This window comes from Bos indicus, chromosome 19, assembly GCF_029378745.1.
Source record: "Bos indicus isolate NIAB-ARS_2022 breed Sahiwal x Tharparkar chromosome 19, NIAB-ARS_B.indTharparkar_mat_pri_1.0, whole genome shotgun sequence".
NCBI lineage: Eukaryota > Metazoa > Chordata > Mammalia > Artiodactyla > Bovidae > Bos > Bos indicus.
This window is the reverse complement of record NC_091778.1, coordinates 10492159-10505613: the sequence shown is the minus strand read 5'-3', so window position 1 is coordinate 10505613 and position 13455 is coordinate 10492159. Positions and strand designations below refer to the sequence as shown.

General features: G+C 47.9%; 1 protein-coding gene and 1 non-coding gene across 5 annotated transcripts in view; one reads left to right on the top strand and one right to left on the bottom strand.

Annotated features, from left to right (window-relative positions):
* LPO (lactoperoxidase) overlaps positions 1-13042 on the bottom strand; it is a 29949-nt gene extending 16907 nt beyond the window's left edge. The window contains exons 1-4 of one of the 4 annotated variants that reach the window (XM_070772523.1): positions 12766-13042; positions 7670-7802; positions 6239-6326; positions 1441-1601 (exon numbers count right to left, since the gene is read on the bottom strand). In XM_070772523.1, coding sequence (XP_070628624.1) covers positions 1441-1601; positions 6239-6326; positions 7670-7745 — 325 coding nt within the window. In that variant the 5' untranslated portion in view covers positions 7746-7802; positions 12766-13042. Of the gene's footprint in view, positions 1-1440; positions 1602-6238; positions 6327-7669; positions 7803-12440; positions 12458-12765 lie in introns of those variants that run through there. The other 3 variants (XM_070772522.1, XM_019980642.2, XM_070772521.1) reach the window with 3 other exon arrangements.
* On the top strand, positions 3636-3742 carry LOC139177802 (U6 spliceosomal RNA). Its single transcript, XR_011562271.1, has one exon. It is a non-coding gene; the product is annotated as a U6 spliceosomal RNA (small nuclear RNA).
* Positions 13043-13455: the final 413 nt, after the last annotated feature.

Sequence of the window (13455 nt, the reverse complement as noted above, 5' to 3'; positions counted from 1 at the left end):
GGGAGAATACATTTTACATTCTAAGCAAGCGTTTCTCAAGGGGTTTCACCTTTAATCCTGACAACTCATTAAGGTAAAACTTATAATTCTCATTTTACAGAGAAGAAACTGAGATCACAGGGTTCCCAAGACTTGTCCAAGGCAGCACAGATTAGTAGTATCTCCAGAACTGTTAGTAATTCTTGGTCTATCAGATTATTTGAATCAATGGACTTTTCTTTTAGAATAAAAGTACCCCCTGAGAGGTTAGGTGCATGTTAGTATGAGTTAGTTTGATAAGATTGCTTTTCTTCTAAAGCTCCACTGATGGGTATGTCCCTGGTGGTTCAGTGGTTTAGACTCCACACTTCCACCATAGGGGTTAAGAGTTCACCCCCTGGTTGGGGAACTAAGATCTCAAATGCCACATGGCATTGCAAAAAAAAAAAAAAAAAGTAAAAAAGTTCCACTGACCTCTAAAGTACTAAGCACACAAGAATCTAAATGGAAAGATATTGGGAAGGGACTGGCCATTTTTAAGTGAGGAGCCCTGTGGTCTTGGGCGGGGGTGGGGGGAGGTAACAGTGGGTTGTTTTAGGTATCAGAGGCCTTCATGAGTGCACAGAAGAGAGAGCCGCCCAAATCCTAGAGCAGCCTGTACTCCATTCTGGTACCTGCAGGGAAAAGGAGTCAGGGGGATCCAGCCCTGGGGGGCTTCTTCAGGGGGCTCATCTGCAGAAATGGGCAGGGGCCAAGGTTCAAGCCCCAGCACCTTTTGAGTCTCATCGAGTTCAAAGTGCTCCCTCCTTCTCCCTACCTTGTCCTGGTTTCCTTCCTTCCTTTGGGAACTTTGGAATTTTCCCATGTCCTAGGCCAGGTATCTTCCCTCACTTGAAGTTTTCCCAGCAAGAACCTGCAGTCTCTTCCTTCCGTCAAGATCAATCCCCTTCCTCCATGACCGTCCATGAACTGTGACATTTGGCCAGGGGTGGGGTGGAGGGGTCGAGGAGCTCATGATCAATTGGCAAGCTCATTGTTTCAGCTCCACAGTATCCAGAACAAGAGGGACAGTTCCTCATCCGTGACATAATCCCAGTAAATCTCCCCTGACACAGGTGGATTAAATATCCTTTTTACAGGCGGAAGTGGTGGCACTGTGGTTTGAGACAGGGATCCCATGTTTATTGACTTTAGTTTTTCCTCTGGACAGAGGCCTTACAGCTGGTATTATGCCAAAGGGCACGAATGTCGCCTCATTTGGAGTTGGCAATGTGACCTTGCTGGGCCCGAGTTCCTTTCTCTGCCGAAAGAGCACTGACCTGACTGTCCTCCCAGCCCCTCTTTGCTCTGAGGGAGAGAGAAGAGGGCTCCCAATAGGAGCTGCAGTCTTGATGGCTTCTGCTCTTTCCCCCAGGGAGACGAGCCCTTCCTGCCACTGGGGGGCTGGTGGGATTTCCATACCTGTGACGTTGGTCAGGGTTGTGTCCCGCCTCAGCCTCTTTAAGGACTCCTCCCACACCTGCCCGTTGCGAATGGCCGTGCGGGTCCGGCCCTTGGCGTGCTTGAAGTACTCTGAGAGCTGTTGGGTGGTGGGTGCCTCAGAGCTCAAGGTCGTCTTCAGCCTACAGTGGAGAGCAGTGGGGGAGCCATGGGGGTGTGGGCAGCAAGCAGGAGCCCCCCACGTCTGTGCTCTCAGGACTTTTACTCAGCTGTCCTCGGATGCCTCTGGAAAACCGCCTCTGGGAGGAGGAAGCTGCAGTGTGTCTTTAAGCTTGGTGCAGTCTGTTTCTGAGGGAAGGCAGGCAGATGGACCTGAGAGCTTCCTGAATTAGAATCAGAGGGTTGCCGCTTCATTGGCGGCTTGCGGCTCAGTTGGGGAAACCAAATACGCCTAAGTCCCCGGATGTACGATTCCGACTGAGGAGCCCTTGACTGTGGAACCCCCTCTCACGGAGCCTTGGGGGCAACCAATTGATGCCAATACTGGCGTGAACCAGATGCTGGAGACATCTGATAAAGATTTTAAAATGATTTAAAATCCGCTGTCATAAAATGGTTTAATAATCAATTTTAAGTTTTTCTTAAATGGAAAAATAAAACCCAGACCATTCCACAAAAGTAGAATTTATTATGTAGGGCTGAGTCCCTTCGCGGTTCATCTGAAACGACCACAACATGGTTAATCGGCTATACTCCAGTACAAAATAAAAAGTTAAAGTTTGAAAAAAAAAGAGTAGAATTTATTAAAAAAAGAAAACAACAAGTCGAAATTATAGACCTGGAAATACCTTAACTGAAATAAAAAGCTTGTTGGCTAGACCCAGCAGTCAGGTGGACATAAGACAGAATTGAAGACAGGTCAATAGAATGAGGTCAGTCTGGAAAAACAGAGAGGAAATAGACTTCTACTACTAAGCAAGGTGAGGTGGGTGCAGTCCTGCATGAGAACCCTCTCCCCACTCCTGTGTGAGATGAGGGGTCCTGTTAGATGATCTGAAATTTTGGAAGTGGCTTAAACTCTCAGGAAGACAACCTTGCTTTTGGGATACACTTCACAGGATGTGACTACTGGCCTGTCCCTGTGGATCAAGTCGTTTACTTCTAGCATGCAGGGGCCTGGTGTCTCAGCCGGAGGGGTGACTTGGACAAGCAGGCCGACCTGGGCTCCGGGGGAGCAGGCAGGGCTGTGGAGGAACTCTTTTTCCATCTCCAGGCCTCTGGCCTCCTCCTTGTCCTCACCCTCCCCCACCTGGATGGTTGCAGCAGACTACGGCCTCCCCTCCTGTCCTCCTCCCATCCATTCTCCACCTGGCTGCAGGAGGGAGCTTTTTCGAATGAAAAGCAGACCAGGCTACTCTGATTTAAGCACTTTCTTGGCTCACCCTGTGGCGTTCCTGAATCCATGGTCTTATCGTGTACATGCTCATAGCATTATGTGAGCTTTGCCTCTGTCTAGCTCCCAAACATTTTCATCACCTGCAAAGGAGACCCCACACCCATGAACTGTCATGCCTGAGACCTCCCCTTCTCCCCCAGCCCCTCCAAGCCACTGCTCTGCCTCTGACCCTCTGACTCTCAGGCTCCACCTGTGTGTCCTCTTTTCCTACCGCCACCACCAGCATGGCCTTCTTTCCGTGTCCTAAGCACCTGAAGCTCTTTCCTGCCTCAGAACCTTTGCCTGCACTGCCCCCAGGCCCTGTAATGCTAGCCCCTGGCTCGCTACATGGCCTGTTCCTTCTCATCCTCCATCAGGCTTCCCTGCTTCCTGCAACTAGAGTAGCAGCCACTGCTGTTTATTTCCTTCATTGTCCTCATCACAGTTTGTGGGGCACTGGAGTGTTTGTTTGCTTGTGAAAAAAATGTTTAAATGTGATTATGTCTCCACGAGGTCCCTGAATCCAGGAACTAACCAGTGGGGATGAGTTCCAAGGCAGAGCTGCTCATCCTGGGCAGCATGACTCAAAAAGGAGGTGCTGAACATGGATTTTGTGGCTTTTAGTCTCCCCCCACCTTGGGCTATAAAAGGGTTGACATTAGGAGGGAGAGAGAAGGTTCATTGGGAGACAGTGGCTGAAAAACCGGACATTTCCCTCCCACCACTGTGGGGCTTCCTCTTTGCTCTCAGTCCCGTGACAAGGTCCTTACAAGGAGGACAGGTGCTCACTTTGGCAGCACATATCCTAAAATTGGGACTATACAGAAAGGATTAGCATGGCCCCTGCACAAGGACGACAAGCAAATTTGTGAAAGGTTCCATATTTTTACCTAGAGACAGATTTTTACCTTTGTCATACAGGGTGAAGTAAGTCAGAAAGAGGAAAAATATTGTATAATATCACTTACATGTGGAATCTAGAAAAACGATACAGATGAGCTTATTGGCAAAGCAGAAACAGAGTCACAGATATAGAGAACAAACTTACGGATACCAAGGGGAGGATATTACAAATTGGGAGACTGGGACTGACATATATACACTCTTATGTACAAAATAGGTTACTAATGAGAACTGAGGGTATAGCACAGGGAACTCTACTCAATGACCTGTGCTGACCTAATTGGGAAGGAAATCCAGAAAGGAGTGGATATATGATACATGTAGCTGATTCACTGTGCTGTACTAACACAACATTGTACAGCAACTATACGCCAATAAAAATTAATTTTAAAAAAAGTGAAAAAGAAGAGGGTGCTGCTGTGTGTCCTGGAGTTGTGGCTGGTGGTTGACACCTGCCCAAAGAGCCTAAAGAAAACAAGAAAAGAGGAGGTGGCTGACACTGCGCCCCTAACAGCAGAGTAAGCCAGACAGGCCGGCGCAGGGCCCTGATCCACACATCCTCCAGCGGCAGGGCAAAGCTTTTAGTTCTCTAACCCGTGTGTGCATGCTCAGTCATGTCTGACTCTTTGGGACCCATGGACTGTAGCCCACCAGGCTCTGTTTGTTTTGTTTTGTTTTGTTTTGGTCCAGGGGATTCTCCAGGGAAGAATACTGGAGTGGGTTGCCATTTCCTTCTTCAGGGGATCTTCCTGACCCAGGGATGGAACCAGCGTCTCCTGCATTGGCAGGTAGAATCTTTACCATTGAGCCACCTGGGAAGCCCCTCTTTGTACCGTGGTCCCAAATCAAATCCCAGAGACAGTTTTGGGTAAAGTAGAAAAGGATAGATAACTTTATTGCTTTGCCAAGCAAAGGGAGACACACCAGGGTCCTGCCTTGAAAAACTGTTTGGTCTTCTGGAGCCTCTTTAAAGGGGACCTGGGTCAAGATGATATACGGAAGGACTAGGGAGGGAGCCACAAGCTCCCGGGCCGCGGCTTGGAGCTGTGAGCTACTGGTCAGATACTTCTCTGGGTCAGAGACTTGGCAGCAGAGTGTGTGAGAGCCGAAAGTGCCCAAGGAGGGAAGGACTTCTGATCTCCCCATCCCACCTCCAGGCACTATATTATCCAAGTGATTTAGGCTTTGTCATTCTATATCTCTCCTTCTTTCCCTCAGCTTAACCCCTAAGAGTCAGAAACCTGGGCTGGGGGATGGCAAGAAGCCCGGGAAAGAGGGACGACAGACTGTGGACCCTTCCTTCTCTCTGAAGTCTACAGCAGCTCTGAGCAGAGGAAAGTGAGAGGCTCGGGGCTTCATCTTCTTCTGCTGATATTTGAGTTCCTGAAAGGATGCTGTTCTTGGGACTAGAAGAGATCAGAGCACATCTTGTCCTCTAAAAGTCAGCCAAGAAGTTGGGGGACCTCTTGAGAGTTTATGAAAGGGCCAAGGGGGAGTGAAACCCCAAGATCAGTAAAAAGACAGCAAGAGGAATGAGCAATGTGGTTTTCAGCTCCATGAAGTGATTACTCTGGTTTGTCTGCCTCTCTGGCTAAAGCATGTGCTTTCTGAGGGCAGGGACACAGTCTGCACTGCTTATTCTGGGAAGCCCAGCCCCTCCCCGGGTTGGGAGGTAGCTGACTCTGCCGGTGTCCTGTATGTTCCCCGAGTGGCCTTTGGGCCCCTCCCCTGGCTACTGCGGGTGCAGCTGCAGTTGATGGCTCATGCCTCTAACTTTCTTGGGCAATGGCTTCTGAGTCAGGGGAGCTGCCTGTCTGAATGCCTGGGAGTCACACAGTGGGATATACGCTCTACCCGCCCCCGCACCCCACCCCAGCCCCAGTACCGAGCTTGCAGCACATCTGGCTGAGTCAAGGACACCTTTGGCAGGTGAACGCTCTGCTGCCTTGCTCAAGGTAGGACAGGCTCTGAGATGCAGCCCACACTCTGGATCTCCCTGCAGGGTCAGCTGGGGCTGGGCCTTAAACCACATCCCTGCTTGTCGGCCTTCTTTTTACCCATCTGGCCTCACTCCTTGGCTCCACTAGAGCTTCCTGAGAGTGCTCCCCGGTAAGTCACCTGTATGTGATGCAGATCTTAGCTTCTGTTTCTAAGGGCTTGATCTAAGTCATGCTGAACAAACGAAAAACTACTGACCGGTTTTCTGAGACTCTGGAAGGCACGACCCAAGGAATCACTTAACTATAGGAAAGAAAGTGCTCATGAGATCAGATGAGACATCCCCTTTGAGGAAACTTCGAGGCTGAGGATTTTAGGAGCCACGGGCTCTTACTCCTGCTTGGCCCCTGCTCGCAGGCAAGGGGTGGGAGGGCAGGCTGTATAATTGCTTTGGCTTACTGGCCTGTCAGGACTGGTTTAGACCCACTTGTCCTTAACAGGAAGCCCAGGAAGGAATGTGCATGGTGTGTGTGTCTCACCCACCTGGTCCGGGAATCCAGGAAGGCCTTGTTGACCTGGATCTTGACCTTACTCACAGCATCAGAGATGGTGGTGGTGCTGGCGGCCTGTGCTTGGAGAGGGAAACAAGGAACAAGGTATCAGACGCCACTCTTTGGAGAAGCCCTTTGCTCTGTCCCCCTCTTTCTCTGCTATTATCCCCACTCTTCAAATCTGAGCAGGAAGAGGTCAAGATTAGGAAACATTCCTCCGGAGGAAAAGCCAAGAATGAGAAGAATATTCTCTGATCCTCAATAGGTTATCAATGTCGCTCTTTAGGAGTCCACTAGAATACAGTCATCCCTCAGTATCCGCAGGGGATTTGTTCCAGGAACCCCCAGAATGCTCATGTCCTTTATATAAAATGTATTTGTAAATCTATCACATCATCCTATATACTTTAAATCATAAGTTATCATTTCTAGATAACTTATAATACTTAATGCAATGTAAATTTCATGTAAATAGCTGCCAGAGTGCATTTTTTTTTTTAGGGTGTGTTTTCTGGAATCTTAAAAAAATATATATATATTTATTTATTTGGCTGTGCTGGTTGCAACATGTAGCATCTTTAGTTGAGGCATTTGAACTTCTAGCTGCAGCATGTGGGATCTAGTTCCTTGAGCAGGGATCAAACTCAGATCCCCAGCACTGGGAGCATGGAATCTTAGCCACTGGATCACCAGGGAAGTCCTTGGAATCTTAAAAATAAAATACTTTCAATCTACTGATGATTGAATCTGCTGATGCATAACCTGCGGATAGAGGGCTGGCTGGATCCAGTGATGGGATTAAGATGTGTGACCACTCAGACTGGATCTGGATACTGGACTGTGGGATTTGTTTGCTTCTTGGTGAGGTGGACCCATACACAAGTCCCTCAAAGGGCTTAGCTAATCATCAGGATCCCGAGATAGGGAAGGAGATGGCTTAGAGTAGAGGTGGGTTTCCTTCTTTGCATTCCTATTAGGGTCTGGAGTGGTGGGGAATCAGGATGAAGTCTTTGAACAAGGGGAGTGTAGTGGCTTAAATAGTGTCCCTCCAAAATACATGTCCATCTAAAACCTTAGAATGTGACTTTAAGAAGAAGTCATAAGGGCCCGGGATTAGAGGGTGCTCTATATCTGTTGACTAGTGGCTTTATCACAAGGGGCAAGGACACGCAAGAGGACCCCCCCAGAGAAGCAGGCTGTGTTGGAGTGATGCAGCTGTAAGTCAAGGATGGCTGGGAGCCACCAGGAAGAGGCAAGGAAGTATTCTCCCCTTGAGCCTTTAGAGCAGCATGGGCCACTAACCCCTTGATTTTGGACTTCTAGCCTCCTGAACTGGAGGAGACAAAATCTCTTGTCTTAAACCACCCAGACTGTGGTCCTCTGTAACCGCAGCCCCAGGAAACCAGTGCAGGGTGGCACTTACCAATTGTGTCAGATGCTGCAACCTCGAATAAGGTCACGGAAGCCAAAAAGACTGGAAGTTGGAGACAGACCCACATCGCTGAAACAAGACCCCGGATGAGGGTGTGAGCCTTGCAGGATCCCTGTGGGTAGGACTGACTCAGAGAAAGAGGATGAGAAAGCAGGGAAAGCCCAGAGAACACCAGACACCCTAACATGAGAGCAAAGGAGGGGAAACCATAGTAACTAAGCACTGGACCATGCTGGTTGTGGTTTAGTCATTAGTCATGTCCAACTCTTGTGACCCCATGGATTGTAGCCCACCAGGCTCCTCTGTCGATGGGATTTCCCAGGCAAGAATACTGGCGTGAGTTGCCATTTCCTTCTCCAGGGGATCTTCCCAAGCCAGAGAACAAACCCTCACCTCTTGCATCTTCTTCACTGGCAGGCAGTTTTTTTGCAATATGTGCAGACCCATGCTTGGGCTGCCCGGGTGGCTCAGACGGTAAAGAACCTGCCTGAAATGTGGGAGACCTGGGTTCAATCCCTTGGTTGGGAAGATCCCCTGGAGAAGGGCATGGTAACCAACTCCAGTATTTTTGCCTGGAGAATCCCCATGGACAGAGAAGCCTGGCGGGCTATAGTCCATAGGGTCACAAAGAGTCGGACACAACTGAGTGACTAAGCACAGCCCAGCACATGCTAAGTACTGGGAGATAAAAGGGGCCATAGTAGAAGGAAAAGGACTTAGGCTTTGGGGTCAGAAGGGCCTGAGTTGTACTTATGCATTGCCCTAACTAGCTCTGTGATATTGGGCAGGTTACTTAACATCTCTGGGCCCCTGGCCCGATTGAGTGAGAGGGTTGGACCAGGTGATCCAGGATGTCTGATTCTGACCCAAGATCCTGAACCCGTCTTGTGACCAGTAACACATGCTGTTACCAAGCCTAAAACACATCTTTGGAGTCCCCTTCCTCTGTCCCCTCAGGATGTATTGCTCCCTGGAAGCCATCCTGCTCTGGCCCAGCCCCAGGGGAGTGAGCCTCAGAGGAGGACACCCAGTTCCTTCCTTCAGGGCCTGGCAGGGCTTCACCCTCCCTCAAGAACTGACTTGATGGAGCATGAGAATGAAAGTTGTGGCAGAGCTCACAGCTGTGTCCCAGGTTGCCTGGAGAGATTCCTGCTCTTAGATCAACGCCTTCATCATGAACTTTAACTCATGATTTAAACTAAGTCATCAGATTAAAATCGGGCAGCTTTGTTTGCTGATAAGGGGCTTTGGGGCTCAGAGTGTTTATTAGGTTTTGTGGAACAGACCCAGAGTATCATTTGAGGAGATTCTAGCTCCAGCCTGGGAGGCACCCATGGTGTCCAGGTGGAACGATCATGTATCTAGACTCTGTTCTTCTTAAGAGTGCACAAGTTCTCCCTGTAGTCTGCATTCAACAGACAGACTCCAGAAACGACCTCAGATTGGCTGCCCACTCCGTGTCTACTCAAAGCTCCCCAAGAGAAATTGTGGTTCTGGGGCTTTGCCTGAAAGACCACCCAGGCACCGCCTCCAGATAATCTCCAGAAAAGATGAACCATGTATCTGTACAGGTAAGTTTCAGCCTCCATTACACTCTGTCACTCTTTCTCTCTGACCTTGGATGATCCCCTGGATGATTTTCATCTTGGATGTGCTTTCTGTAAGCTAACTGTAGGAAAAGAAAGGGCAAAGTATGACTAAATACCTCTCTGGCCAGGATTCTCCCTGGCACAGTTTTCTTCCCAAGAGAAAAACAGTTAGACTCCTCAGGGGGCTCCTGTCCTTACACCTCTGGGGCCTTGAGAAGAAACACAGTCCTCCTCTTTGTGATTCAGGGACACCACTGAGCCAGCAGAAATCTGCCTTTTCAGGCAAACACAGGTGATGATTTGGAGTAAAAGCATCATCGATATTATTTTAAGTTGTGGTAAAAACACATAGCATAAAATTTACCACCTTAATCATTTTAACCAGAGAGTACAGTAATGATAAATGTATTTACATTATCGTACAACTGATCTTTAGAACTATTTCATCTTGCAAAACTGAATCTCTGTACCCACTAAACACCAACTCTCCCATCCCCCTTTCTCCCAGGCCCTGGCAGCCACCATATCATTGATTTTTAAAGAGAGCTGAGGCACATACAAGTATTCATTATATTATTCTTTCAATGACTAATGTGTGTCATGATATCAAATACAAAAAGTGAAAGGTTAGCCTGTGGAAAAGGGCATCAGCTGAGATAGACTGAGGAAGAAAAATATCATAGGCCAAGAAATAAAAGTTGAGAAATCTGAACAGGGAAAAGTCCTCAGAGACTCATTTCTCCTCTCCTTTCCTTGAAACCCCCTTCATACTCCCCCCACTGAAAAGTGATGGGAAGTGAAGTGAAGTGAAGTCACTCAGTCGTGTCAGACTCTTTGCGACCCCATGGACTGTAGCCTACCAGGTTCCCATAGATGGAAAATCCCATCTATGGGATTTTCCAGGCAAAAATACTGGAGTGGGTTGCCATTTCCTTCTCCAGGGATCTTCCTGACCCAGGGATTGAACCCGGGTCTCCCACATTGTAGGTAGACGCTTTTACCGTCTGAGCCACCAAGGAAGCCAGCAAAAGTGATGGGAAGGAACCTCAAAGCCAAAGCTAAGTTATTTGTCATCTCTGAATCATCTTTCCTGGTAGGTGTGAAGGAAGCACAAGGGAGAGAACACCGAGCCCAGCAAACATAAGGTCATGCCGTTGGGAAACGGGTGTGCAGAAAGGTCCCAGAGGAACACTGTCTGCAGCCAGAGCCAAGAGGCTTCTGGGACATCTGGATTTTTACCCACGTTCTTATCATCATGCTCAAGGAAGAAATCATTTTCCAGGCCCTTTGGGTTGCATCAAAGCTTAAAGCTTTTCCTGAGACATGAAGCATTATCTGGAGACAAAACCACAACCTCTGCCTCTAAAATGCCAGGCGCTTCCACAGTCCCCTGCTTCTTACTCACACTCTTTCCTATGCAAAGTCTGCTTGGCCAAATAAACTATTCATCCTTCAAAACCCAGGCCAAAAGCCACGTTCTCTGTGAAGTGTACCAGATTTCTCCAGGCAAAGTGAGGTCATTTTTTCTGTCTTCCCAGAGTACTTTATTCACATTTGGTATCACTGTTTTCATGTGTCTCCCCTACCAGACCTTGGGCTCCTCAAGAACTGTCTTCTGTTTTTTCAGTGCCCAAGCCTAACGTTGGCATGTAATAGGTGTTGCGTACACACTGAATGAATGAAATTCCCAGGGCAGAGGAGTTCAGCATCTGGATGGTACAGAGAGAGAGGATGGTGGTGGTCCCTTAATAGGCTTCTCCCACCTTAATGTGGCTACCAATCACCGGGGGACCTTGTTAAATGCAGATTCTAACTCAGAAGGGGCCTGAAAGCCTGCACTTCCAACAAGCATGGAGGTGATATCAATGCTGCTGGTCTACAGACCACACTGAGTACCATGACCTCCCAGAGTCGGGCTCTCAGACTTTGCTGGGAAGTCACCAAAAGGGCTGCAGGAAGCCCTGAGAAAGGAATGGTGAGTGCTCTGTTGAGGGTGGTGGGATGAGCCAGAAGGAAAACCAACAGACTCCCCATCACCCCCAGGAATACTCTATTTGATCTTTTGAGCGGCTCCAGTATCAAGAGGAAAATGGAAAAGAGAGAGCTCTATCAAGCTCTCTACAGCAGGAAAAAATCCCCCTAAGCCATAGGGTTATGTGCCTGCCTTCTCAGTCACTCTTTTGTGTCTGACTCTTTGCAACCCCATGGACTGTAGCCCACCAGGCGCCTCTGTCCTTGGAATTTCCCAGGCAAGAAAACTGCAGTGGGTGGCCATTTCCTACTCCAGGGGAGCTTTCTTATCCAGGGATTGAACCTCCATCTCCTGCATTGGCAGGTAGATTCTATACCACTGAGCCACCTGGGAAGTCCAGGGTTACCCAATTCCATAAAAAAAAAAATATGATTCAACCACTCTGTATTCTCCCCAGATGAAACACATTTAAATACTGCTGCAATTCATAAATCTGATTAACAACCAAGTGTCCACAGGACATTGGAGACACTTAAGCAGACATTCAGGGTTAACTAGATGTTCAGGTCTTCTGTAGATAGCATGAGATAATACTGATTAAAAATAAGATAAAGATATGATATGCCTGGCTATGATAGACAATACTTTATACACCACAAAATTTTCACTATGGATCATATTGTATTGCATCAGTCTCAAGAATACCATATGGAGCATCATTCTGTATTTTTTTCCCCTAACTTTCTGAGTGTCTGGGACACATGGTCTCTCTTAGGCTTTATTTCCCAAACAGGATGGATGAGAGTAATATGGTACCTTCAAGCCCTAAGAGTTTACAATTCTATGACTCTGTTTTTAGACTCAGAAAGGCCTCTTCTCCCCACAATGAATTCAATAATATTCTCCCTTACACTGAACAGGGATGACCTTTCAGGGTGGCAGCTGAATCTGGCACTAGAAAATGCTGGATGATGACAAGTCCAAATTCAGTACTATAAGCCCGCTGTACACGAATGAGTTCCATTCTGAGAGCATATTTGTAAGTCCAATTTGTTCATAAGTCCCACAAAGTTAGCCTAGGTACCCAACTAACACAATCGGCTACATGACACTGTACTCTAATAGGTTTATAACACTGTTCACACAAATAACACATAAAAAGCAAACACAATAGAACATCCGAAACCTTACAGTACAGTACCTTGAAAAGCACAGCGGGACAGTACAACAGCTGGCATGCAATGACTGGCACCGAGTGAACAGGCAAGAAGAGTTACTCACCGGAGGAGGGCGAGGAGGTGGGAGATGGCAGAGCTGAAGGACTGCCAACATAGAGGAGATTGAGGGCAAGGGGCAAGTTCACTAACACCTGCCGTTGATAACACGCACCTTCCCATCTCTGAAAGTTCAGAACTTGAAGGTTCCTATGCAGGAGACTTACTGTACCAAGCTTTCTGAGAAGCCTTTAGGAAATTTCATCATCGACTTTGCAGACACCAGGAAAAATTGAAGTCAATGAGTCTTACCTATTGAGTGCCTTGGCCTCCTGTGGCAGCCAGGGGGAGTTTCTCTGCTTGGAGGAGCCGGCCTTTTATACCGTCTATCAAGAGTTAATCTCAGAGAAAAGCCCAGAAGGAAAGATTCTGAGGGGCTGATGCGGCTCGCAGGAGACTCAGGTTCAGCAGGAAACTCCCTGTGACTCTAGACAGATGCACGAGGAAGCTGCCAAATGGCAGGGTTTGGTTGTCTTTTATACCATCTATCAGGAATTAGTTTCAGGGAAAGGCCCAGAAAGAGAGATTTTGAGGGGCTGGCATGTGGCTTGGAGGAGATTCAGGTTCAGCAGGAAACACCCTGGGACTCCGGGCTCACGCAGGAGGAAACTGCTGAGTGGCAGGGATTGGCTGGTACACTGTCACTGACCCTGGATGAGACAAACCCTCTTCTCATTTTCCAGTTTAACTATGTGGTCCTGCTGCAGTCGTGGAAGGCAAAACTCCAGTCTCTGAGCAGGCTTGTCACTTTAGCTCTTAAAATTAGGAACAATTAAATGGCTTATTCCCCATTCCTTTATCCACTGTCCTTTTGATTTCTCTTTTACTTTTCATCCTATCATTGTGGAAGCCAATAGATTCATCTCTGAGGTTTACAATAGTTTTCAAATGTTCACTTTTTGGATGGTCAAAATTTCAAAATACAGTCCCATTTTGGCCACC